A 20,742-nucleotide genomic window follows, 5' to 3' on the forward strand; every position below is an offset into this window, starting at 1 on the left:
AGAACAAATCCACTGTGCAGCACATTTGCAGTTTTCCAGCGCCTTTTATCCAAAATGGTTAAAGGCCTTTATGAACACTAACAAAATAAGCTGCACAACCTCACTAAACCAGGGTGGAACCAGACTGCTGGCACTAAACATTAAAAAGGCCATAGAGCAGTTTTTAAACTAAGAGATGGGGGAAAGCCGATTGGTGCGGAGATGCACGTATATCAGAGGGAGACTTCTCTTAGAGGAGAATCCATTGGTAGAGATTCTCTAAGCTGTAGTCAGAAAGAGAGGAGAGGAGAGGAGAGGACAAACCATGGGCCAGAGCAGACAAACAACCGCATACAAAGGAATCCAATGCATCAGGGAAGGGCAGACAAATAAGCAGTGGCAAATTTTTAAAGTGCTTGTACACAAATGCTAGGAGTCTGACTAATAAGATGGGTGAACTAGAGTACCTCGTATTAAATGAGGAGATTGACATAATAGGCATCACTGAAACCTGGTGGAATGAGGAAAATCTGTGGGACACAATCATATCGGAATATAAAATATATAGAAAGGATAGAGCAGGCCGGGTGGATGGTGGAGTGGAACTGTATGTGAAAGATAATCAAATGAAATAAAAATATTAAGTGAATCAACATGATCCATAGAATCGCTATGGATAGTAATTCCATGCTCCAATAATAAGAAATTAGCAGTAGGGATATATTACTGACCATCTGACCAGGACAGCGATACCGACATTGAAATGCTGAGGGAGATTAGGGAGGCTACCAAAATAAAGAATTCTATAATAATGGGGGATTTTAATTATCCCCATATTGACTGGATACATGTCACCTCAGGAAGAGAAGCAGAGATAAAATTTCTCAATGGCTTAAATGACTGCTTCTTGGAGCAGCTGGTGCAGGAACCCAAAAGGGGAGAGGCAATTCTCGATTTAGTCCTGAGTGGAGTGCAGGATCAGTTCCAGGAAATAACCGTTACAGGACCGCTTGGGAATAGTGACCATAATATAATAACATTCAACATTCCTGTGGTAGGAAGAACACCTCAGCAGTCCAGCACCCTGGCATTTAATTTCAAAAAGGGGAATTATACAAAAATGAGGAGGTTAGTTAAACAGAAATTAAAAGGCACAGTGACTAGAGCCAAATCCCTGAAAGCTGCATGGAAACTTTTTAAAGACACCATAATAGAGGCCCAACTTAAATGTATACCCCAAATTAAAAAACATAGCAAGAGACCTGAAAAAGTGTCACCGTGGCTTAACAATCATGTAAAAGAAGCAGTGAGGAACAAAAAGGTATCTTTTAAGAAGTGGAAGTCCAATCCTAGTGAGATAAATAGAAAGGAACATAAACACTGTCAAATCAAGTGTAAAAATGTAATAAGAAAAGCAAAAAAAGATTTTGAGGAACATCTAGCCAAAAACTCAAAAAGAAATAACAAAATGTTTTTTAAGTACATTAGAAGCAGGAAGCCTGCTAAAAAAACCTGTGGGTCCCCTAGATGATCAAGTTATAAAAGGAGCAATCAAGGACGATAAAGCCATTGCGGAGAAACTAAATGATTTCTTTGCTTCAGTCTTCACGGCTGAGGACATTGGGGAAATTCCCGAATCTGCACCGTCCTTTGTGGGTGATGAATCTGAGGAACTGTCCCGGATTGAAGTGTCATTAGAGGAGGTTTTGGAACAAATAGAAAAACTTAATGGTAACAAATCTCCGGGACTGGATGGCATTCATCCAAGGGTTCTAAAAGAACTCAAATGGGAAATTGCTTAGCTATTATCTGTGGTTTGTAACCTATTCTTTAAATCGGTTCCGTACCTAATGACGGGAAGGTAGCCAACGTGACACCAATTTTTAAAAAGGGCTCTAGAGGCGATCCTGGCAATTACAGACTGGTAAGTCTAACTTCAGTACCGGGCAAATTAGTTGAAACAATAGTAAAGAATTGTGAAGCATGTAGAAGAACATAATTTGTTGGACAAAAGTCAACATGATTTCTGTAAAGGGAAATCCTGTCTTACTAATCTATTAGAGTTCTTTGAAGGGGTTAACAAACATGCGGATAAGGGGGATCCAGTAGATATAGTATACTTGGATTTTCAGAAAGCCTTTGACAAGGTCCCTCACCAAAGGCTCTTGTGTAAATTACATGATCATGGGATAAGAGGGAAGGCCCTTTCTTGGATTGAGAACTGGTTAAAAGACAGGAAACAAAGGGTAGGAATAAATGGTAAATTTTCAGATTGGAGAGGGGTAACTAGTGGTGTCCCCCAAAGGTCAGTCCTGGGACCAATCCTTTTCAACTTATTCATAAATGATCTGGAGAAAGGGGTAAGCAGTGAGGTAGTAAAGTTTGCAGATGATACAAAACTGTTTAAGATAGTCAAGACAGAAGCAGACTGTGAGGGACTCCAAGAAGATCTCACCAAACTGTGTGATTGGGCAACAAAATGGCAAATGAAATTTAATGTGGATAAGTGTAAAGTAATGCACATTGAGAAAAACAACCCCAACTATACGTACAGTATGATGGGGGCTAATTTGGCTACGACAAATCAGGAAAGAGATCTTGGAGTTATCGTGGACAATTCTCTGAAAACTTCCACGCAGTGTGCAGCGGCGGTCAAAAAGGCAAATAGGATGCTAGGAATTATTAGGAAAGGGATAGAAAATAAGACCCAGAATATCTTACTGCCCCTGTATAAAACTATGGTACGCCCACATCTTGAATACTGTGTACAGATGTGGTCTCCTCACCTCAAAAAAGATATTTTGGCCTTGAAAAGGGTTCAGAAAAGAACAACTAAAATGATTAGGGGTTTGGAACGGGTCCCATATGAGGAGAGGTTAAAGCGACTGGGACTTTTCAGTTTAGAAAAGAGGAGACTGAGGGGGGATATGATAGAGGTCTATAAAATCATGAGTGGTGTGGAGAGGGCCAATAAAGAAAAGTTATTTATTAGTTCCCTAAATAGAAGAACTAGAGGACACCAAATGAAATGAATGGGGAGCAGGTTTAAAACTAATAAAAGAAAGTTCTTCTTCACACAGCGTGTAGTCAACCTGTGGAACTCCTTGCCAGAGGAGGCTGTGAAGGCTAGGACTATAATACAATTTAAAGAGAAGCTAGATAATTTCACGGAGGTTAGGTCCATAAAAGGCTATTAGCCAAGGGATAAAATGGTGTCCTTGGCCTCTATTTGTCAGAGGCTGGAGAGAGATGCAGGAGACAAATCGCTTGATCATTGTCTTCGGTCCACCCTCTCTGGGGCACCTGGTGTTGGCCACTGTCGGCAGACAGGATACTGGGCTAGAAGGACCTTTGGTCTGACCCAGTACGGCCGTTCTTATGTTCACTGTGTAGTAAGTATTATTATGCCCATCTTACACCTAAGCTAAACTGGAGCATAAAGAAGTTAAGCAACTTGCCAAAAAGTCCCAGAGAAACTCAGCACAGAATCATGCACAGAACCCAGGAGTCTTGACCTCTGAGATCATGCTCTAAACCACACTCCATCCTCACTGCACATGAAGAGATGGAAAAGGATCAATACTAAAAGATGTAATTCACTGGCACCGCTTTTCTAGTCTCAAATCACAACCTGACAAGGTCTAAAGCTGGTTCTTTTGTATACTGCATGAAAACTCAGATATATGTGTTATTTGCTTAATAAATCAGGCCAGATATTCAGGTCTCTTGGAAAAATCTGTTGTCTTTAAAAATATATATAATTTATTTAGATACTTACACCTGTATTGTGGTCACTTTAGCATGCATGCTAAGCAAAAGAGGGTTACTCACCTTGTGCAGTAACTGAAGTTCTTCCAGATGGTTTTCCCTGTGGGTGCTCCACCTTAGATGTCTGGGGCACTGCTGCACCTCTAGTTGGAGGTAGCAGTGCCCTCGGTAGGCTGCGCACTGCTACTCCGCATGTGCGGCCAACTATCTCTCCAGTTCCTTCTCTGTGCCAGAGATAGGCAGCTTTGAAGCAGAAGGGAGGAAGGGTGGGTGCTGGAGCACCCACAGACACAACCATTTTAAAGAACCTACATTATTGCACAAGGTGAGTAACCGTCTCTTCTTCTTTGAGAGTGTCCCTGTGGGTGTTCCACCTTAGGTGACTAAGAAGCAGTACTCACACTCGGAGGGAGCTTCGGTTGATTGCTTTTATTCATGACTGCTAAAACTGTCTGGCCAAAGTGAATGTCATGAGACAAGTAAGTTTTGATGCATAGTGCTTGGTAAATGTATGAGCGGAGGACCATGTGGCAGCCCTACAAATGTCCGTCATAGGAATATTGTTCAGGTATGCTGGAGAAGTTGCCATTGCTCTCGTGGAATGAGCAGGTAGCTGCAGCGGAAGGTCCCGCCCGAAAGTATGGTAGGTCAGTCATGTACAGTCCACGATTCATCTGGACAACCACTGTTTGGAAATTGGCATGCCCCTGGATCTTTCAGTAGTTGATACACAAATCGTCAAGATTATTTGTATCTGTCTAGTTCTGTCCAAATAAAATGCGACCGCTCTGTGGACATCAATGTGTGCCACACAGCCTCTCTGGTATCTGCAAGGGGTTTCAGGAAGAAGATAGGTAAGTAGATGGGTTCATTAAAATGAAAGGGAGTTGGGACCTACGGGAGGAATTTTTGGTGTGGGCATAGAATGACTTTGTCCTTGTGGAATACTATGAAAGGTGGATCTGCCATAAGCGCACCCAGTTCTCCTACTCTTCTGGCAGAGATGATGGCGATCAAGAAGCCCACCTTCATAGACAGGCGTAGCGTCAAACAGGTAGTTAGAGGTTTGAAGGGCTTGCGGATCAGCGCCTGAAGTACTAGGTTGAGGTACTAACATGGAGTTGGGCTCTTTGTGGGTGGATCCCCTTCAAAAAGCATTTAATGACAGGGTAAAAATAGACTTATCCTCCACCGGGAGATGAAATCCGGTTATCACAACCAAGTGAACCTTTAGGGAGCTGAAGGAGAGCCCCGAGGTTTTGAGGGGTAATAAGTACTGTAGGACCAGAGGTAGGGAGGCAGTCGCAAGAGCTGTTTGTTTCTGTTGACACCACATGGAAAATCTGCACCATTTATAAAGGCATGATTTTTTCGTAGTTAGTCTGTGACTACTGAGAAGAAGCTCTTGCATCGGCCCAGGACAGGTCACTTCTATTGAGGAGAGCCAGAAACCGTGCCTGCAAATGGAGAGTTTGGACATGGGGATGACTTACATGGACACTGTTCTGAGTCAGGAGATGTGGGAACATCAGAAAACACCCTGGATTCTTTGTGGACATATGCATCATGTAAGGATGCCATGTCTGTCTGGGCCAACATGATACGATTAGTATTACTGTGGTCCTGTCCTGCTTTATCTTGCTGATTACCCAATGGAGAAGTGAGTTTGGTGGGAACACATACGATAGTGGTGCGCTCCATATTACTGTGAATGCACCCACTAGAGAGTGCGTGCCAATGCCCACATGAGAACAGTACTGTGCACACTTCTTGTTGGCTTTAGTTGCAAACAAGTCCACCTCAGGGAAACCCTACTGACTGAATACTTGTGATAGGAGACTGGTATCGATCTCCCATTTGTGATTTGAGTTGAAGTTCCTGCCGAGGGGGGTCTACCATGGTATTGCTCTTGCCCGCCAAGCAGGTGGCTTGAAGATGTATGTTGAATGGGATATACCTTGTCCATAGCTGGACCATTTCCATACACAAGCGGTATGATCTGGCTCTATCCTGGCGATTTATGTAGTACATGGTTGTCACCTTGTCCATGAAAATATGTATTGTTTTGTTGAGAATTGGATGTACAGTAAACTTCCGATAATCCGGCACCTTTAGGACCCAGGGGATACCGGATTATCAGATATGCCGGACTATCGGAAGGGGGGGCTATGAGGGGTCTGGGGTGGGGTGGGGGGGATGCCTGATTCAGCCGCTGCTGGTCAGTTTCAGCAGCGGCTGAATCTGGGATGCCTGGGGCAGAGCAGCTGGGGTGCTGTCGGGTTGGTCCGGTAGAGCCGCCCTTCGGCGCTGTGAGACCAACCCAGCAGCAACCCCAGCTGCTCTTGGGGACGTCTGGGGAAGAGCAGCTGGAGTGCAGCCGGGTTGGTCCTGCAGCGCCGTGGAGCAGCGCTACGGGACCAACCCTGCAGCATCCCAACTGCTCTGCCCCAGGCATCCCCGATTCAGACGCTGCTGAAACTGATCAGCGGCTGACTCCAGGAAGCCCGGGGCAGAGCAGCTCTGCCCCGGGCTTCCTGGAGTCAGCTGCTTATCAGTTTCAGCAGCGGCTGAATCGGGGACACCTGGGGCAGAGCAGCTAGCGTGTTGCCGGGTTGGTCCTGCAGCGCCGCCCCTCAGCGCTGTGGGACCAACCCGGCAGCTCTCCAGCTGCTCTTCCCCAGGCATCCCCAAGAGCAGCTAGAGTGTTGCTGGGTTGGTCCCGCAGCCCCAAGGGGCAGCACTATGGGACCAACCCGGCAGCACCCCAGCTGCTCTGCTCCCGGCTTCCCCGATTCAGCTGCTGGTCAGTTTCAGCAGCGGCTGAATCGGGGAAGCCGGGCGCAGAGCAGCTCCAATTGTCCGGCAGCCAGAGCACTTCCGGGTTCCTGATGGTGCCGGACCATCAGGAGTGCCGGAGCATTGGTTACCGGACCAATGGAGTTTTACTGTAATAAATGTTGGCAAGAATTGCTTACTGCCCGGAGTTCCAGTATGTTTACGTGCAATTTGGACTCCTCTGCGGACCATCGCCTTTGCACCATGAGTTTGTCGATGTGCACAATCCTACCCATGAGAGATGCATTTGTCGTGAGGGTTATGGATGGTGGCTTCAGGACCCTCTGAAGGTAATGGGAACCGTGGATCCTCAGCACCTCTTAAAATATCACACCACTTTTATTTACTAGAGCCAAGAGGGATCTAGGTACCTAATTTTGGGCAGTTATATTTGAATACTGTAGATTTTTCTTTGCTAAAACCCTGCACAATTCAGTCACGTCACATAGCTACTATACAATTTGGCAGCATGCACACAAGCAAGGTCACACCAGAGTGCCAGAACACAACGTGTTCATCGTGCAAACTGAACTTCCCACACACACTCTTCTGGAGACAGGGCCCTTTTAAAAGTCATATTTATATTTCCTTCCCCTTCCTCCTCAGGTTGGGCTCTTTGCCCATGTTTTCTCCAAGACAGGGTCTCCCTCGAAACTGTCTCTGCTGGCAAGAGACTGGGATTCTCTTGGTCTTCAGCCTTGGAGCTGCCTGGTTACTCCTTTTCTGTAGCACTTGCAATGGAGAATGAGCATGTGGCTTTTCTTTTGTTTTTAAACAACTGCTACAAGCTGCTGTATTTAGCAGTGAGATGTGGTGAAGTTACAGCCAGCCCTGAACTTTGTTCCCAAAGAGATTTGTAAATCCGCGTTTCTTAAACTATGCCCAGTTAAGCAAACACTAGAACGGTTTTTTAAAATGGTTTAAATTAATATGGCATAAACATTGTCAATACCCATAACTAAATCATTTTAACTAAACCAAAAACAGTGGTCAAGACTAGCCTCCTTGCAGACATGAAGCATGTCTCTTTCACCTAGCTGTAAATAAATAAATAAATAAATAAAAATGAAAATGAAAAAAAAAAATCACGTGAGCACAAACAACATTAATGACTTCTAAAGCAAGTCATTTTTTCAAGACCTTGTCTAAGAGGGGGGTTTCAATTATTTGTATTGTAACTGAAGTGCAACAGAGACAGTGCCTTACACAATCCTTTTTTTTTTTTTTTTTTTTTTTAAACAAAAAAAGTGTGCCGGTACTAGGGTTGCCAAATGGTTTTTAAAAATAAATAAATAAATAAAAATTTATTGAGAAAAAACAAACAAACAAAAAAAGCACCGGGGAGTAACCGAAATGAAGTTGCGGCCCTTTTAATTGCCGTGTATCCTGAGCGGGCTTCTGTCCAGTGAAGCATGAGTGCTCTGCGAGTGGTCCCCCCTTTTGCCCCCCAAAAAAGTGACAATACATCGTACTGGTGTGTACCATCACAAAAAAGCACTGGCTTTACAGGCTTAATGCTAATATCCTCAATGTAATGTACACAGGGCTTAACTGTGGTCAGATTAAAAGGAAATTTTCCAGGCACCTCTGCTTTCAGTAATGTACCACCATTTCTCAGTTTGGCAGAGACCAGCCCTCATGAAAAGATGTCTGTGAATATGTCTTCTTCATTCCCTTATAAAAATCTACTTATTTCACTAATAATATAATCAGCAACAGCAAATTTACAGAACATCTCTTTTCAAAATACAGATGAAGACACCATCTCTGTCATGGATAAAGAAAGATAAGTCATCAATTTTGACAAGGAAAATACAGAGAAATTACTGGTGACTCCAAAGAAGGAAATTCATGGAAGAACTGGACTTGAAGATGGAAAAGGTGGCACATGGCAGACAAGAAACAGGAGATTATTCTGATCTTAAGGAGCAGTAGGATTCAGACAAAAAACAGAATGGAAAGAGAAAGGGAGCAGGGTAGAAGTTTAAGGTCACGCAGAATTCAGTACGGTTCTGCCGAATCCTACATCCTCTCTGGCCTGCTACATGCTGGCGTAATGAGATGTGAACATATGTACCAAAGACCATGTTGCAACTTTGCAGATGTCTGAGATCAGGACAGTGGTGGGGAAGGTGCCCAAGGCTTGGGCCATGGTTGAGTGCATCTTTGCCAACAGTGGAGGTTGAACATCTGCCAACATAGCACATATTGATGCAGGAGACGATACACCTGGAAATCCATCGCGAAAAGACCAGAAGACTCTTCCTATGCTCAGCATAAGCCACTAAGAGCTGGGAGGACTTACGGAAGGGTCTCATATGGTCCAGGGATGGTCTAGACAGTATTTGGTCCTGTCATGAGGGCAGGGGACTGGACTCGATGACTTCTCGAGGTCCCTTCCAGTCCTAGTATTCTATGATTCTAGGTAGAAAGCAAGCACCCTCCTGACCTCTGAAGTGTGCAGGTGTCTCTACTCACTGGTCTGATGAATTTTCCAATTGAAGACAGGAAGAAAGATATCCTGGCCCATGTGGAAGGCAGATACAACCTTGGGAAGAAAGGCCGGATGAGCTCTAAGCTGCACCTTATCCTTAAAGGCGGCCGCATAAGAGGGTTCTGATGTTAGGGCATGGAGTTCAGACACTCTTCTGGCCAATGTAATTGCTACTAAAAAGGCCTCCTTAGCAGAAAGGAGCGAAAGGGGACAGGAGGCCAGCAGCTCAAAGGGAGGCCATGTCAGCCTTGAAAGAACCAAATTAAGGTCCTTCTGGGGAAGAGGGGCAGGGCATGCAGAAAAAGCCTCTCAAGACCTTTTAAGAATCTGGCTGTTAAGTTGTGGGAAAACACAGAATGGCCCTGAATAGGCAGATGGAAGGCCGAGATTGCAGACAGGTGGACTCTGATTGAAGTCAAAACAATACCTGTTAAGGTACTGTGTTTAAGATGAAGGAGGTAGCCAAGGACTGTCTGCAGAAGGACCTCAATGGGGATGAACCCCTTCTAAGCAGCCCAGATTGCGAATCAAGTCTATTTCGCCACATAGGTGGACCCAGTGGAGGGCTTCTTGCTTTCCAAGAGAACACTCCTCACTTCCAATGAGGCCTGCTCCTGTGAATTCTGCCATGGAGCAGCCACACCATGAGGGGAAGAGACTGCAGGTCCGAGTGCAGTAGACAGTGACAGAAGATCTGTGCGGGCCAGAAGAAGCTGAGACTGGTGGACTAAGAGGTTTCGGAGACTGCTGTTCTAATGCTGGTGCAGCCATGCCAGCACAATGAGAATTACTCAGGGAAAATGGTGGGAAGGCATATATGAGGCCTTTTTTCCAAGGAAGGAGGAAGGTGTCTGCAAGGGAACCTTTCTCCAGGCCCGGTCTGGAGCAGAACCTGGGGCACTTCACTTTCTGTCTAGCGGCGAATAAATCCACTCAGGGAAACCCCCACTTTTGGAAGAGTGTGGAAGTCACTTTCAGGGAAAGAGCCCACTTGTGTGGTGAGAAGGGAACTGCGGCCCACAGTGGCATTCTTGGCCCAGGGGAGGTGACAGGCCTCTAAAGAGAGATTGTGAAGAACACAGATGGCCCAGAGCTATAGTGCCTCTTAGAGGGCTGTGGAATAGATTCCCCCCCGCCCCCACCCTTTGCCTGTTGATGTACATGTCTCACAAAAATCTCCAATTAAGAGTGCATAGGCTCATGCACACCCTGATGTGTAGCACTCCTAGGAATACCACTTGAACAAGAAGCAGAGGTGAAAGTGGGCTCCTACGGGCTGGTATGGCATACTGGTAAGAAAGCGGCAGCGCTGTAGTTGCAGGGCCACCGACTGGGATGGAGAGGGGACAGCTCCCTGGTGCCTGGCGATTTAAAAGGAGCCGAGCCCCCTTACTAATAAGACTGATAAGTTACTTTCACCCTAAGTACTTGGCCCCCCACTTGATCTTCCTATTTAAACCCTGGTGCCTTCCTGGAGCTGCTGGCTGCTGTTACTAAGTCTGTGGCAAAACCAATGCTCTCCAAGCTGTGTGGTTTCCCAGTGGCATCAGGAGGGAACCCACATATATTAGATGGACTTCCAAGGCAGCTGTTCCTACAAAGGATCTACACAGGACAAGGAAACATGGGAGCTGGGGAAGAAATTTCAGAAGAAGGATGACATGTTTGGAGCAGTGGGAAAGAAAGAGAACTAGCAGTGGTGTCTGGACAGATCGGAGAAATGAGAGGTGACAAGAGCAGAGAAATGAGAGGTGACAAGAGCAGAGAAATGATAGTTGCAGTGATCAAGGTGACCCAGATGTGAATAAGGATTTTAGCAGTGGAGAGAGATATTCTACATCTGAAGAGAACCTTGTGGAAGAAGCAGATTCAAATGACATCGAATTGCTATCCAAAGTTAATAAAGAAGGAAAGATGTGGAGAGGGACTTGATTTAAACAGGTACAAAGAAGGGCCACTAGGATGATCCGAGGAATGGAAAACCTGTCTTATGAAGGGAGACTCAAGGAGCTTGGCTTGTTTACCTTAACTAAAAGAAGGCTGAGGGAGGACATGATTGCACTCTTTAAATATATTAGAGGGACAAATACCACGGAGGGAGAGGAATTATTTAAGCTTAATACCAATGTGGACACAAGAACAAATGGATATAAGCTGGCTAGTAGGAAGTTTAGACTTGAGATTAGACGAAGGTTTCTAACCATTAGAGGAGTGAGGTTCTGGAATGGCCTTCCAAGGGAAGTTGTGGGGGCAAAAGATCTATCTGGCTTCAAGATTAAACTAGATGGCTGCGTCTAGACTGGCATCATTTTCCGCAAATGCTTTTAACGGAAAAGTTTTCCATTAAAAGCATTTGCAGAAAAGAGCGTCTAGATTGGCACAGACACTTTTCCGCAAAAGCACTTTTTGCGGAATAGTGTCCGTGCCAATCTAGACGCGCTTTTGCGCAAAAAAGCCCCGATCGCCATTTTCGCAATCGGGGCTTTTTTGTGCAAAACAAATCTGAGCTGTCTACACTGGCCCGTTTGCGCAAAAGGACTTTTGCCCGAACGGGAGCAGCATAGTATTTCCGCAAGAAGCACTGATTTCAGATAGTAGGAAATCAGTGTTCTTGCGGAAATTCAAGCGGCCAGTGTAGACAGCTGGCAAGTTTTTCCGCAAAAGCATCTGCTTTTGCAGAAAAACTTGCCAGTCTAGACACAGCCGATGGGTTTATGAAGGGGATGGTTTGATGAGATAACATGATCTTGGTAACTAATTGACCTTTCATTATCAGTGGTAAATAGATCAATGGAGGGATGATAGGAGTTACTATAGAGAACTTTCTGGGTGTCTGGCTGGTAAGTCTTGCCCACATGCTCAGGGTTTAGCTGATCGCCATATTTGGGGTCGGGAAGGAATTTTCCTCCAGGGTAGATTGGCAGAGGCCCTGGAGGTTTTTCGCCTTCCTCTGTAGCATGGGGTACAGATCACAGCTGGAGGATTCTCTGCATCTTGGGGTCTTCAAAGTATTTGAAGGCTTCAATAGCTGAGATATAGGTGAGAGGATTATTCTAGGAGGGGATGGGTGAGATTCTGTGGCCTGCACTGTGCAGGGGGTCAGACTAGATGATCATAATGGTCCCTTCTGACCTTAAAGTCTATGAGTAAAGCTAAATTTTGACAGACTGAGTTTGCAATGGCAACAGGACAGCCAGGAGCTAATGAGAGATTGAACAGATGCATAGAAGTTGGGACCACAAAAGTAAATTTAGGAATCAAACATTGTGGCAACTGTGTGTTACTTTTGTTCCACGGACAACAGAATCAACCCAAACTAAGTCAGGCAATTGCTCTCCACCACACAACATTCTCTTTTTACCTGGCATTTGAAGCTCTTCAGATACTCGGCCCCCACTTGATCCTCCCGTTCAAACCCTGGTGCTTTCTTATAGCTGCTGGCTGCAGTTACTGAGTCTGTGGGAAAACCAATGTTCTCCAAGCTGTGTGGTTTCCCAATGGCACCAGGAGGGGATCCACATATATTAGATGGACTTCCGAGGCTGCTATTCCTACAAAGAATCTAACAGGAAAAGAAAACATAAAGGTCATAATAAAGGAACTTTCAGTCAGCATCGCTGAGTCAAATGATTCCTATGGACTCTCTCTTTTACTTCCTTGTTTGTGCATTAGCTTCACTGATGGTCAGCAGAAATAGACAAATATATACATTAAGGATGTTCAAATGTGTGTAATTAAGTAACTGTGTAACCACTGAAAATTTCACCAGTTACATGGATGACGGCAGTGTACCGGTTCCCGCCTGCCGCCTAGTGCTACTGCCTTTGTATTATGTGTTAAATTGTGGTTAACTGACTAGTCGAGTAGTCAATGGAATTTCCATCGACTACTCCAGTGTTTCTCAACCTTTTTTTTTTTTTATAAAGTACCCCTTTAAAAAAAAAAAAATTATAAGTACCCCTAGTACCTACTGTTTTCAGACACAATTTTTTTTTCTACTATTGCAACACATTTGTTTAAACAATTTTTGTAGCCAGATTACATTTTTGGGTGTACAAAATGCTATAAAACTTAAAACAAAAATTCATTTTTCTCCAAACTTCAGCTGTGTTGAAGTACCCCTCAGATTCTTCTCAAGTACCCCTAAGGATATTCGTACCACTGGTTGAGAAACACTGGACTACTCGATAGGCACTTCTGCATTCCTCCTCTGAAATGTACAAGAGACCCTGCTGGGCATTCTGAACTCCGTGTACAGCCTGGGGCCAGCGGGAAGTCTGGGGCCTGCTGATTCCGAGCTACACGTTGGAGCTCTTGTGCATTTCAAAGCCATGGATCCCCGGGTCAGCGGGGGACTCAGAGTCCCCTGCTGACACCGGGCTCCATGCTGTGCTGCATGCCATGCAGAGTCTGGGGTCAGCCGGGGAGTGCCCGTGTTCTGCGTGGCACTTCCCTGTAACTCACGGTCAGCAGGGGACTCCCCAGGTTCCGCGTGGCACTTCTCTGGAACCCATGGTCAGCTGGGGACTCCATGGACTTCTGGGGAAATGTCGGGTTCTGGGGAAATGTCGCACAGAGCCCGGGATCAGCAGGGGAGTGCCCAGCTGACCCCGGGCTCCATGGCTGCCCCTTTGAAATGCACAGTGATATGTAACCTGAGGATCTAGAGACACTTCCCTCTGCAGCCTCACATGAGACTCCTGGAGTTCACTGACTTGATCAAAGCTCTTTCCATTCTCTTTAGGTTGATTCAGATTAGGATTCTGTCTGCACTCTGAGGAGGATCAGTGTTTTAACTCTGTTAGCTAACAGTAAAAGCACCTGAACTGGTCTGAGCAGCATATATGCTATAGTATCTACCAGTGGAACTGTACCTGCTAGTCTGAAAATCCTAGTGTAGACAAGACCAAAGTATTGACAACCAGAGATAAAACAGGAGTCCTCCACTGGTTCTCTCCTTTGGGCCACAACCTTGCATCATGCATTTAAACAGTTTTATTTTTTTCAATTTAGAACTAAATTTGCACACAGCTATTGCTCCCACAATCTGAAATGTAGCATGGAGGAGGCTGGAGTGAGCAAGAGGGATTCTGGGAGCATGATTTTTAACATGGGCTGCCTGCAGTTTTCCCTCCCCTGAAGTCATAAAGTTACTGCTTACTGTGGTGGACGTGGGGCTGGTTGGCAGAGTTCCTGGTTTATTCCACACCTACAGTACAAATACAAAACAGAACAGGCCATGTGAGCTTGGTTACTTCACTGAGTATTTTCCTTTGATGAATTACTCAGGAAAAATTATCATCAGCATAGTTATATGTGTTTGCAGGCTACAAGCAAAATGACAAATATTTCCTTTTTTTGGTATGTGTTTATGGATTAGGGAAGGCTCCATTTTAAAGACGGAAGAGCTCCAGAAAGAGAACAGATCTCAGTGATCATGAGATTGAACATTCAGTTTTCCTGTGGCTTAAAGAGCATTCAGATGGCATTTTCACAGAGAATAAAAGAATGTTTGTACTTTATTCCATAGTTTTAATTACTAAGAGAAAATATCATGCCCAGTCTGTCTTAAAGATCTGGCCAGGTGTCCCAGACACAATCAAATTCAGGGGAATTCAAACTCTTATTGACTGGATTTTGATTGTAACAAAGTACAGCCTCATTTTCAAACTTCCAGGTTAAAGAGTCCCTTTCCATGTGGGAACTCTTAAATGAGTTCAACTCATCTAAACCAGTATAGAATTTTCATGATTTAAGACCATGCCAGTGTATCTCTTTAAAATCTTCATCAACAGTTTGGGAACACTGCAAGCTCCAAAGTAGCTTAATGCAAACAGTCACCTTGTGCACAGGCTAAACTTCTTAGAGATTTCATGCATAAGCAAACTAAATTATAGTTTTGTACTCTAGATTATTCTGGCTCATGGATTGTACGTGGATACAGAAGCCATACACTTTCCACTTCCATGAACTATACCTCACCCAATGCCAGGGGTGGCCCGTGGCTATAGGCGGTCTTGGCCGCCGCCTAGGGTGCCGCCGCCCGAGGCGCCTGACGATGATGTCAGTCCACTGACGGCCCTGCAGGCAGGGACGCCAATCATGCGTTCCGCCTGAGGCGCCAGCTGCCGCAGCTTGCCTCGGACAGCTCCTGCCCAACGCTAATAAAGGAAACCTTTTAGGGCAGTGGTCCCCAACCTTTAGAGGCTGCCGGGCGCCAGGGGGAGTGGCCGTTCGCCTGCAGGGCGCCAAAGGGTGGGGACACATGCACGCCCAGGGGTGGGGCCCCCCCATAGCCGCGTGCTCAGGGGCGGAGCCCCCCCTGCAAGCGCCACGCTCCCAGGGCCGGTGCTCCCCTGCAAGTGCCCCCCAGCAAGTGCCGCGCGCCCGGTGCTGGCGCTCCCCCTCTTACAAGTGCCCCCTCCCCTTGCAAGCGCTGCGCGCTCCCCTGCAAGCGCCCCCCCTGCAAACGCTGCGCGCCCGGCGCCCCCCCCTTTGCAAGCGCCCTCCCCCCTTGCAAGCGCCGCGCACCCAGAGCCGGCGCCCCCCCCCTTGCAAGCGCCGCGTGCCCGGAGCCGGCGCCCCCCCCCTTGCAAGCGCCGCGTGCCCGGGGCCGGTGTCCCCCCTCCCTTGCAAACGCCGCGTGCCCGGGGCCGGCGCCTCCTCCTTGCAATCCCCCCCTCCTTGCAAGCGCCGCATGCCTGGGGCCGGCGCCCCCCCCCCCCCCTTGCAAGTGCCGCGTGCCCGGGGCCGGCGCCTCCCCCTCCCTTGCAAACGCCACGCGCCCGGGGCCGGCGCCCCCTCCTCCCTTGCAAGCACCGCGCGCCCGGGGCCGGCGCCTCCCCCTCCCTTGCAAGCACCGCGCGCCCGGGGCCGGCGCCCTCCCCTGCAAGCGCCGCACGCCCGGGGCCGGTGCCCCCCCCTGCAAGCGCCGCACACCTGGGGCCGGCGCCCCCCCCTGCAAGCGCCGCACGCCCAGGGCCGGCGCCCCCCCCCCTGCAAGCGCCGCACGCCCGGGGCTGGCGCCTTCCCCCCAAGCGCCGCGCACCCGGGGCGTGAGCGGCCAATTCGCGGCGCTCCTGGGGCCGGTGTCCGGCTCCGGCTCCATGCATGCACCATCTGCCCGGGGCCAGGCCAGCCCTGAGCACTTGGCGGGCGCACACAAATGGCCCCGCGGGGACCACTGTTTTAGGGAATGAAAAGCAAAACAATGCTATAAGCATGGAATAAGTTTCTAGAAGTAAGGCTAAAACCTATGTTCCTCCCCAAATAATCTCTCTGAAGAAGTACTGAGCTGAGAGCACTGTACCCTGTAAGATGAGCGCTTGGGCAGCAGCTCAGGAGAGATTCAGATGCTGCCCAGCTGATGAGCAGAGTGCTCACAGTATATGTTCCTATTGAATCCTCACGTGCATTGATGCTCATAACAAAATGTATTCCACACATGGATGGAAAAAAATGAGAGGAAACATTGGCTGAGAGCCAAAAAAATTCAAACCCTTTGAAAAATTTCCTACTCTGGAAGAGAGTGGTACAGTAGGGAAATGCAGGTTAACAATGTGTGAACAAAGGCTACCTAGTAGTGTCACATACATTGCTAAGGTCTGGAGCATGTGGACTAGAAGGGCTCACTGGAACAGAATCGCCAGCAGCTGATGGCATATACATCACAGGGCCTGTTTGCGTTGGGCTGGATACAGCTGAGGATGGCTGTAAATCTTCATTGAGTGGAGGTTCTGCATGAAAAAAAAGGACATGCAACATCATTCAAAGCTGCATGAATGGCCAGAGATCACAACGTATTTGGGAAGAACAGCAGCTACATACCTCTCCTGCTGCTAGCTCTCCACAGGGAATGTTCCATGGATTCTTAATCAGTACAGAAGCAACAAGAAATCCTATCAGGCAAAATGGGCATTTCTCATCTTATATTATCACACTTCCTTCAGTTTTGCAATCTGCTGGCCTCTAGATCAGTAATTACTCTTTCTCCAACAATATTTTTACTAAGTGAATTATATGCTATACATGTAGGCTATCCTGTACCAGCAAGGGGTTTTAAACATGCTATGCACACAGCTGATATACGTGTTGCAATTAACTAAGGGCGACAATGCATTTCCATAAGTCCAGAACCCAAATCATTACAGAAAATGGTAATGTGTGTACAAGGCTATGGAAAAGATGGTTATCTATTTCTGTAACTGGTGTTCTTCAAGGTGTGTTGCTCATGTCCATTCAAATTAGGTGTGTGTGCTCACCACATGAACTGGTGCTGAAAGATTTTTCGCTTAGCGGTCTCTGTAGGGAACCGACCTCTAGCACCCGCTGGAGTGGCGCACATATGCCGCGCTACATAGAGAAACTCCAACAGAGAGGAAGGGGGAGGGGATATGTTGAATGGACATCTCGAAGAATATCAGTTACGGAAACAGGTAACTGTCTTTTCTTCTTCGAGTGACTGCTCATGTCCATTCAACTTAGATGACTCCGAGAAATATCTGAGGAGGGGGGGTAGGAGTTTAAGGACATGCAGAACTGAGTAAGGCCCTGCCAAATCCCATATCTCTTCTGGCCTGCTACATAATGACGTAGTGGGCCATGAACATGTGTGCCTGATGAATAGCCACCCACAATTGGAAACTGGTAGATGAATAAAGTTTATGCCCAGAAAGGTCCAGGCGTCTTGAGTCTTTATTTTGGGAAAATAGGGGCAGGTTGACCCTGTCACTCTCTGTGGTTAACTAATTCTACCACAAGCAAATTTGGGGCCAGTTGGGTATACAGGTAATCATGGTCCTTGGCTGGGATGAAGTATTTATGTTCCACCCCCTTTGAGATTGGGGGAATGGAGGAAGATGTCTGCCACAAAGCCTTAGCTATCTTAGTGACCCCTTCATGAAGAGGCAATGTGACCGTAGCTGGGCCAAAAAAGGGTGTCTGTGGACTCCTCAACCTACTCTGCCAGAAGATTCAGGTTTGCGGTCACCTGTTTCAAGAAGTCTTGGTGTGCCTTGTTATTGTCCTGTGCAACCTCCAGAGGGGGTGCCACTATGGCCTCATCTGGTGAGGAGGAAGAGGCCCGGGCTGATTATCCCTCCTCTGGTGGTGGTGGTGGGAGGTTAAGCCTCAATTTCCTCCTGAACAAGGGAGTGCCCAGCCTAGCTGATTCTGGTGCCAGAGGTTGGCTGGCAGATGGTCCCAACTGAGACTCAGAGGCTCTGGCTACTGACTGCATGGGGAAGCCCCACAGGGTCCAGAGGCAGCATTGTGAGGGCCACAGTGCCGGAGGCCAAGGTGAAGACTGTGTGGCTGCTTGCAGTATCAAGGTGGGTGGCAAGGGTGTACTGCCAATGACTGTGCCGGTGGGAGGGAGGATCATTCCAATGGGCACTGTCCGACCTGACACTGGCTGAGAGATCGGGTACTACGGTCCCTCCAATGTTGGGAACTGCCAGAAGAGGGCAATGTTGGAGACTGTGAAGTTCATCCATGACAGCAGGATGGAGACCATGGCACATTAGTCCTCCTTTGCATCAGTAAGACCGGTGATGAGGAGATGACTTCCAATGCTGGAAGAAGGATCAGGACCAGAAGATCTTACTCACATTTTGAGTAGCGCTTCATACTGAGGTACTAGTACTTAGTACCGAATCTGAACATTGGTTTTGGGGAGCCAAAGCCAACTGCATCAGTAGTGCTTTAAGTCTTATAACATTGTCTTTTATGGTCCTGGGTCTGACAGACCTAAAGATGCAACACTTATAGTTGATATGGCCTCTCACACAGCCAGCAAAGGCAGTTGCCATGGGGGTCACTAACTAGCATAGGCCTTCAACAGTTAGCACGTGGTTTAAATCTGGGGGACCAGGGCATGCCCTGTCCCCAGGCTGAGTCTCAGCAGGGGACTAACTATTAACAATTACAAACTTATTTACAACTGAAAAGGAGGGAAGGAGGAAAGAGATGCCAGGTGGGGCCGCTGATGGACTTTGTCTTTATGGAAAACTGAGTAAGGTGGCTCTGAGGTCAAAGGTTTGATTTCTGAGACTTCTCATGCTGACATTATGGCCACCAGGAATGCAACCTTCCAGAACAAGAAGGCAAGGGAGCAGGAATCTAGTGGCTCAAAGGGCAGGCCAGTGAGTCTTTAGAGGACCAGGCTAAGGTCCTGCTATGGGACAAAGTCTTGTGCCTGCAGGTAAAGCTGTGTGAGAATCTGACCATCATGTCAAGAGAGAACACCGTCTGACCCTCAACATGCTGGTGAACTGTGGAGATGGCCACGAAATGCACACTAATGGAAGAGTGCACCATGGTTCTTGAGGAGCAGTAGGCAATCTAAGATGGACTACACTGAAGATCGTGAGAAGGTAATGTTGAGTTCAGACGCCCAGTGGGAGAACTTTAACCAGCTAATTAAGAAACTATATACAAAAGAAGAAACTGTATTCTCAAAGACAACAGAGAAGCAAGCTTGGTTGAAGACCCAGCAGCTCCACTGTGCTGGTGGCAAGAAGGAGCTGAGGATGAAGGGTGCATTAGGCGTCCCTTATATCATACCATGGAAGTGCCACCCCAGGGGTCGTCAGAGCTGCTCTCCTACAGGTACTGCGGAGGGAAAAACTTCTGGCATTGGTGCACGTGGCGAGCATGCAATCCTAATATGGAATGGACATGAGTAATCACTTGAAAAAGACTATCTATTACCTTCAGCTGTGCTCACATCTCCTCCTATTGGCATCATGACTTTAAATGAGCTCCCAAAGAAAGCTCTCCCCTTTGTGGTCCTATCTATTCTAGCCTGGAGCACCAAACTAAAGATATTCATGGCTAAAACATTACTGAAACATGAGAGAAGAAGCCAACATACGTTCTACATGTGCAAAGGCACAGAAGGGTCCCCGAGGACAGCTGCCAGATTGCTGCATGTCATTGCACTTGGTGGATTTGTAGATCTAAGAAAAAAAAACCACACAGACAGTTCATTCAGAGAAATGTCTAAAATAGATTCAACAGAGAGACAGAAACACAGACTAGAGTCACAGACACAAAGATTTCAGAGTATCCGCTTAAATGCTTTATTTTAAAGAAGGAAACATTACCGGAGTTCTGGTAACATCAACAATTGTTCCCATCACAGCTAAGCTCATCTAAGGGCTAGCATTTGCCATCAGTCCTCAATGATTTCAGTGGGAGCTTTATGTGTGGAATAATGGAAAATTAGAGTGCTAAGGGAATAACGAATAAATGACTAGGTAGAAAACAGATCCCCTATTGGATCAACAGCAAACAATGGTCCTCCCTTCCTCTGATGGTGAAAATGACATTGGTAGTGTAGACCAGACAACCGTTATAATATGAAGTGTCAGTGTGACATACTTTCTGTAATTGTTCTAGAAAAGCTTTGGGCCAATCTGCACTAGCAATGAAGCCATTTTCAGTACTGGTTCATGGGGACCTAATAATGACAACAACTGTCAATTATTGATCATTTTCCTATTAGATAAACCCTATTAGTTCACCTGCAAACCCATTCAACTCATCACCAATACACACATACAGTCTATGTGCTTACCTTCATTTTCTCCCTCACACACAATCTTTTCCCCTCCTTCTTTACCTTCCCACAATTTTTTTTTCCTGACTAAAAAGGAGCCATACCA

At 46.8% G+C, this 20,742-nt stretch overlaps 1 protein-coding gene across 7 annotated transcripts in view; it reads right to left on the minus strand.

Moving 5' to 3' along the window:
- The window catches only part of UNK (unk zinc finger), a 79,833-nt gene that overhangs the window by 17,179 nt on the left and 41,912 nt on the right, over positions 1–20,742 (minus strand). For 6 of the 7 annotated variants that reach the window (XM_075903648.1, XM_075903647.1, XM_075903649.1 and 3 more), the window contains 5 exons: positions 19,950–20,034; positions 16,904–16,945; positions 16,670–16,812; positions 14,238–14,285; positions 12,438–12,638 (listed from right to left, as the gene is read on the minus strand). In XM_075903648.1, coding sequence (XP_075759763.1) covers positions 12,438–12,638; positions 14,238–14,285; positions 16,670–16,812; positions 16,904–16,945; positions 19,950–20,034 — 519 coding nt within the window. The remainder of the gene's footprint in view (positions 1–12,437; positions 12,639–14,237; positions 14,286–16,669; positions 16,813–16,903; positions 16,946–19,949; positions 20,035–20,742) is intronic. The other variant, XM_075903650.1, reaches the window with a different exon arrangement.

Source organism: Pelodiscus sinensis, chromosome 20 (genome assembly GCF_049634645.1).
Source record: "Pelodiscus sinensis isolate JC-2024 chromosome 20, ASM4963464v1, whole genome shotgun sequence".
Lineage (NCBI taxonomy): Eukaryota > Metazoa > Chordata > Testudines > Trionychidae > Pelodiscus > Pelodiscus sinensis.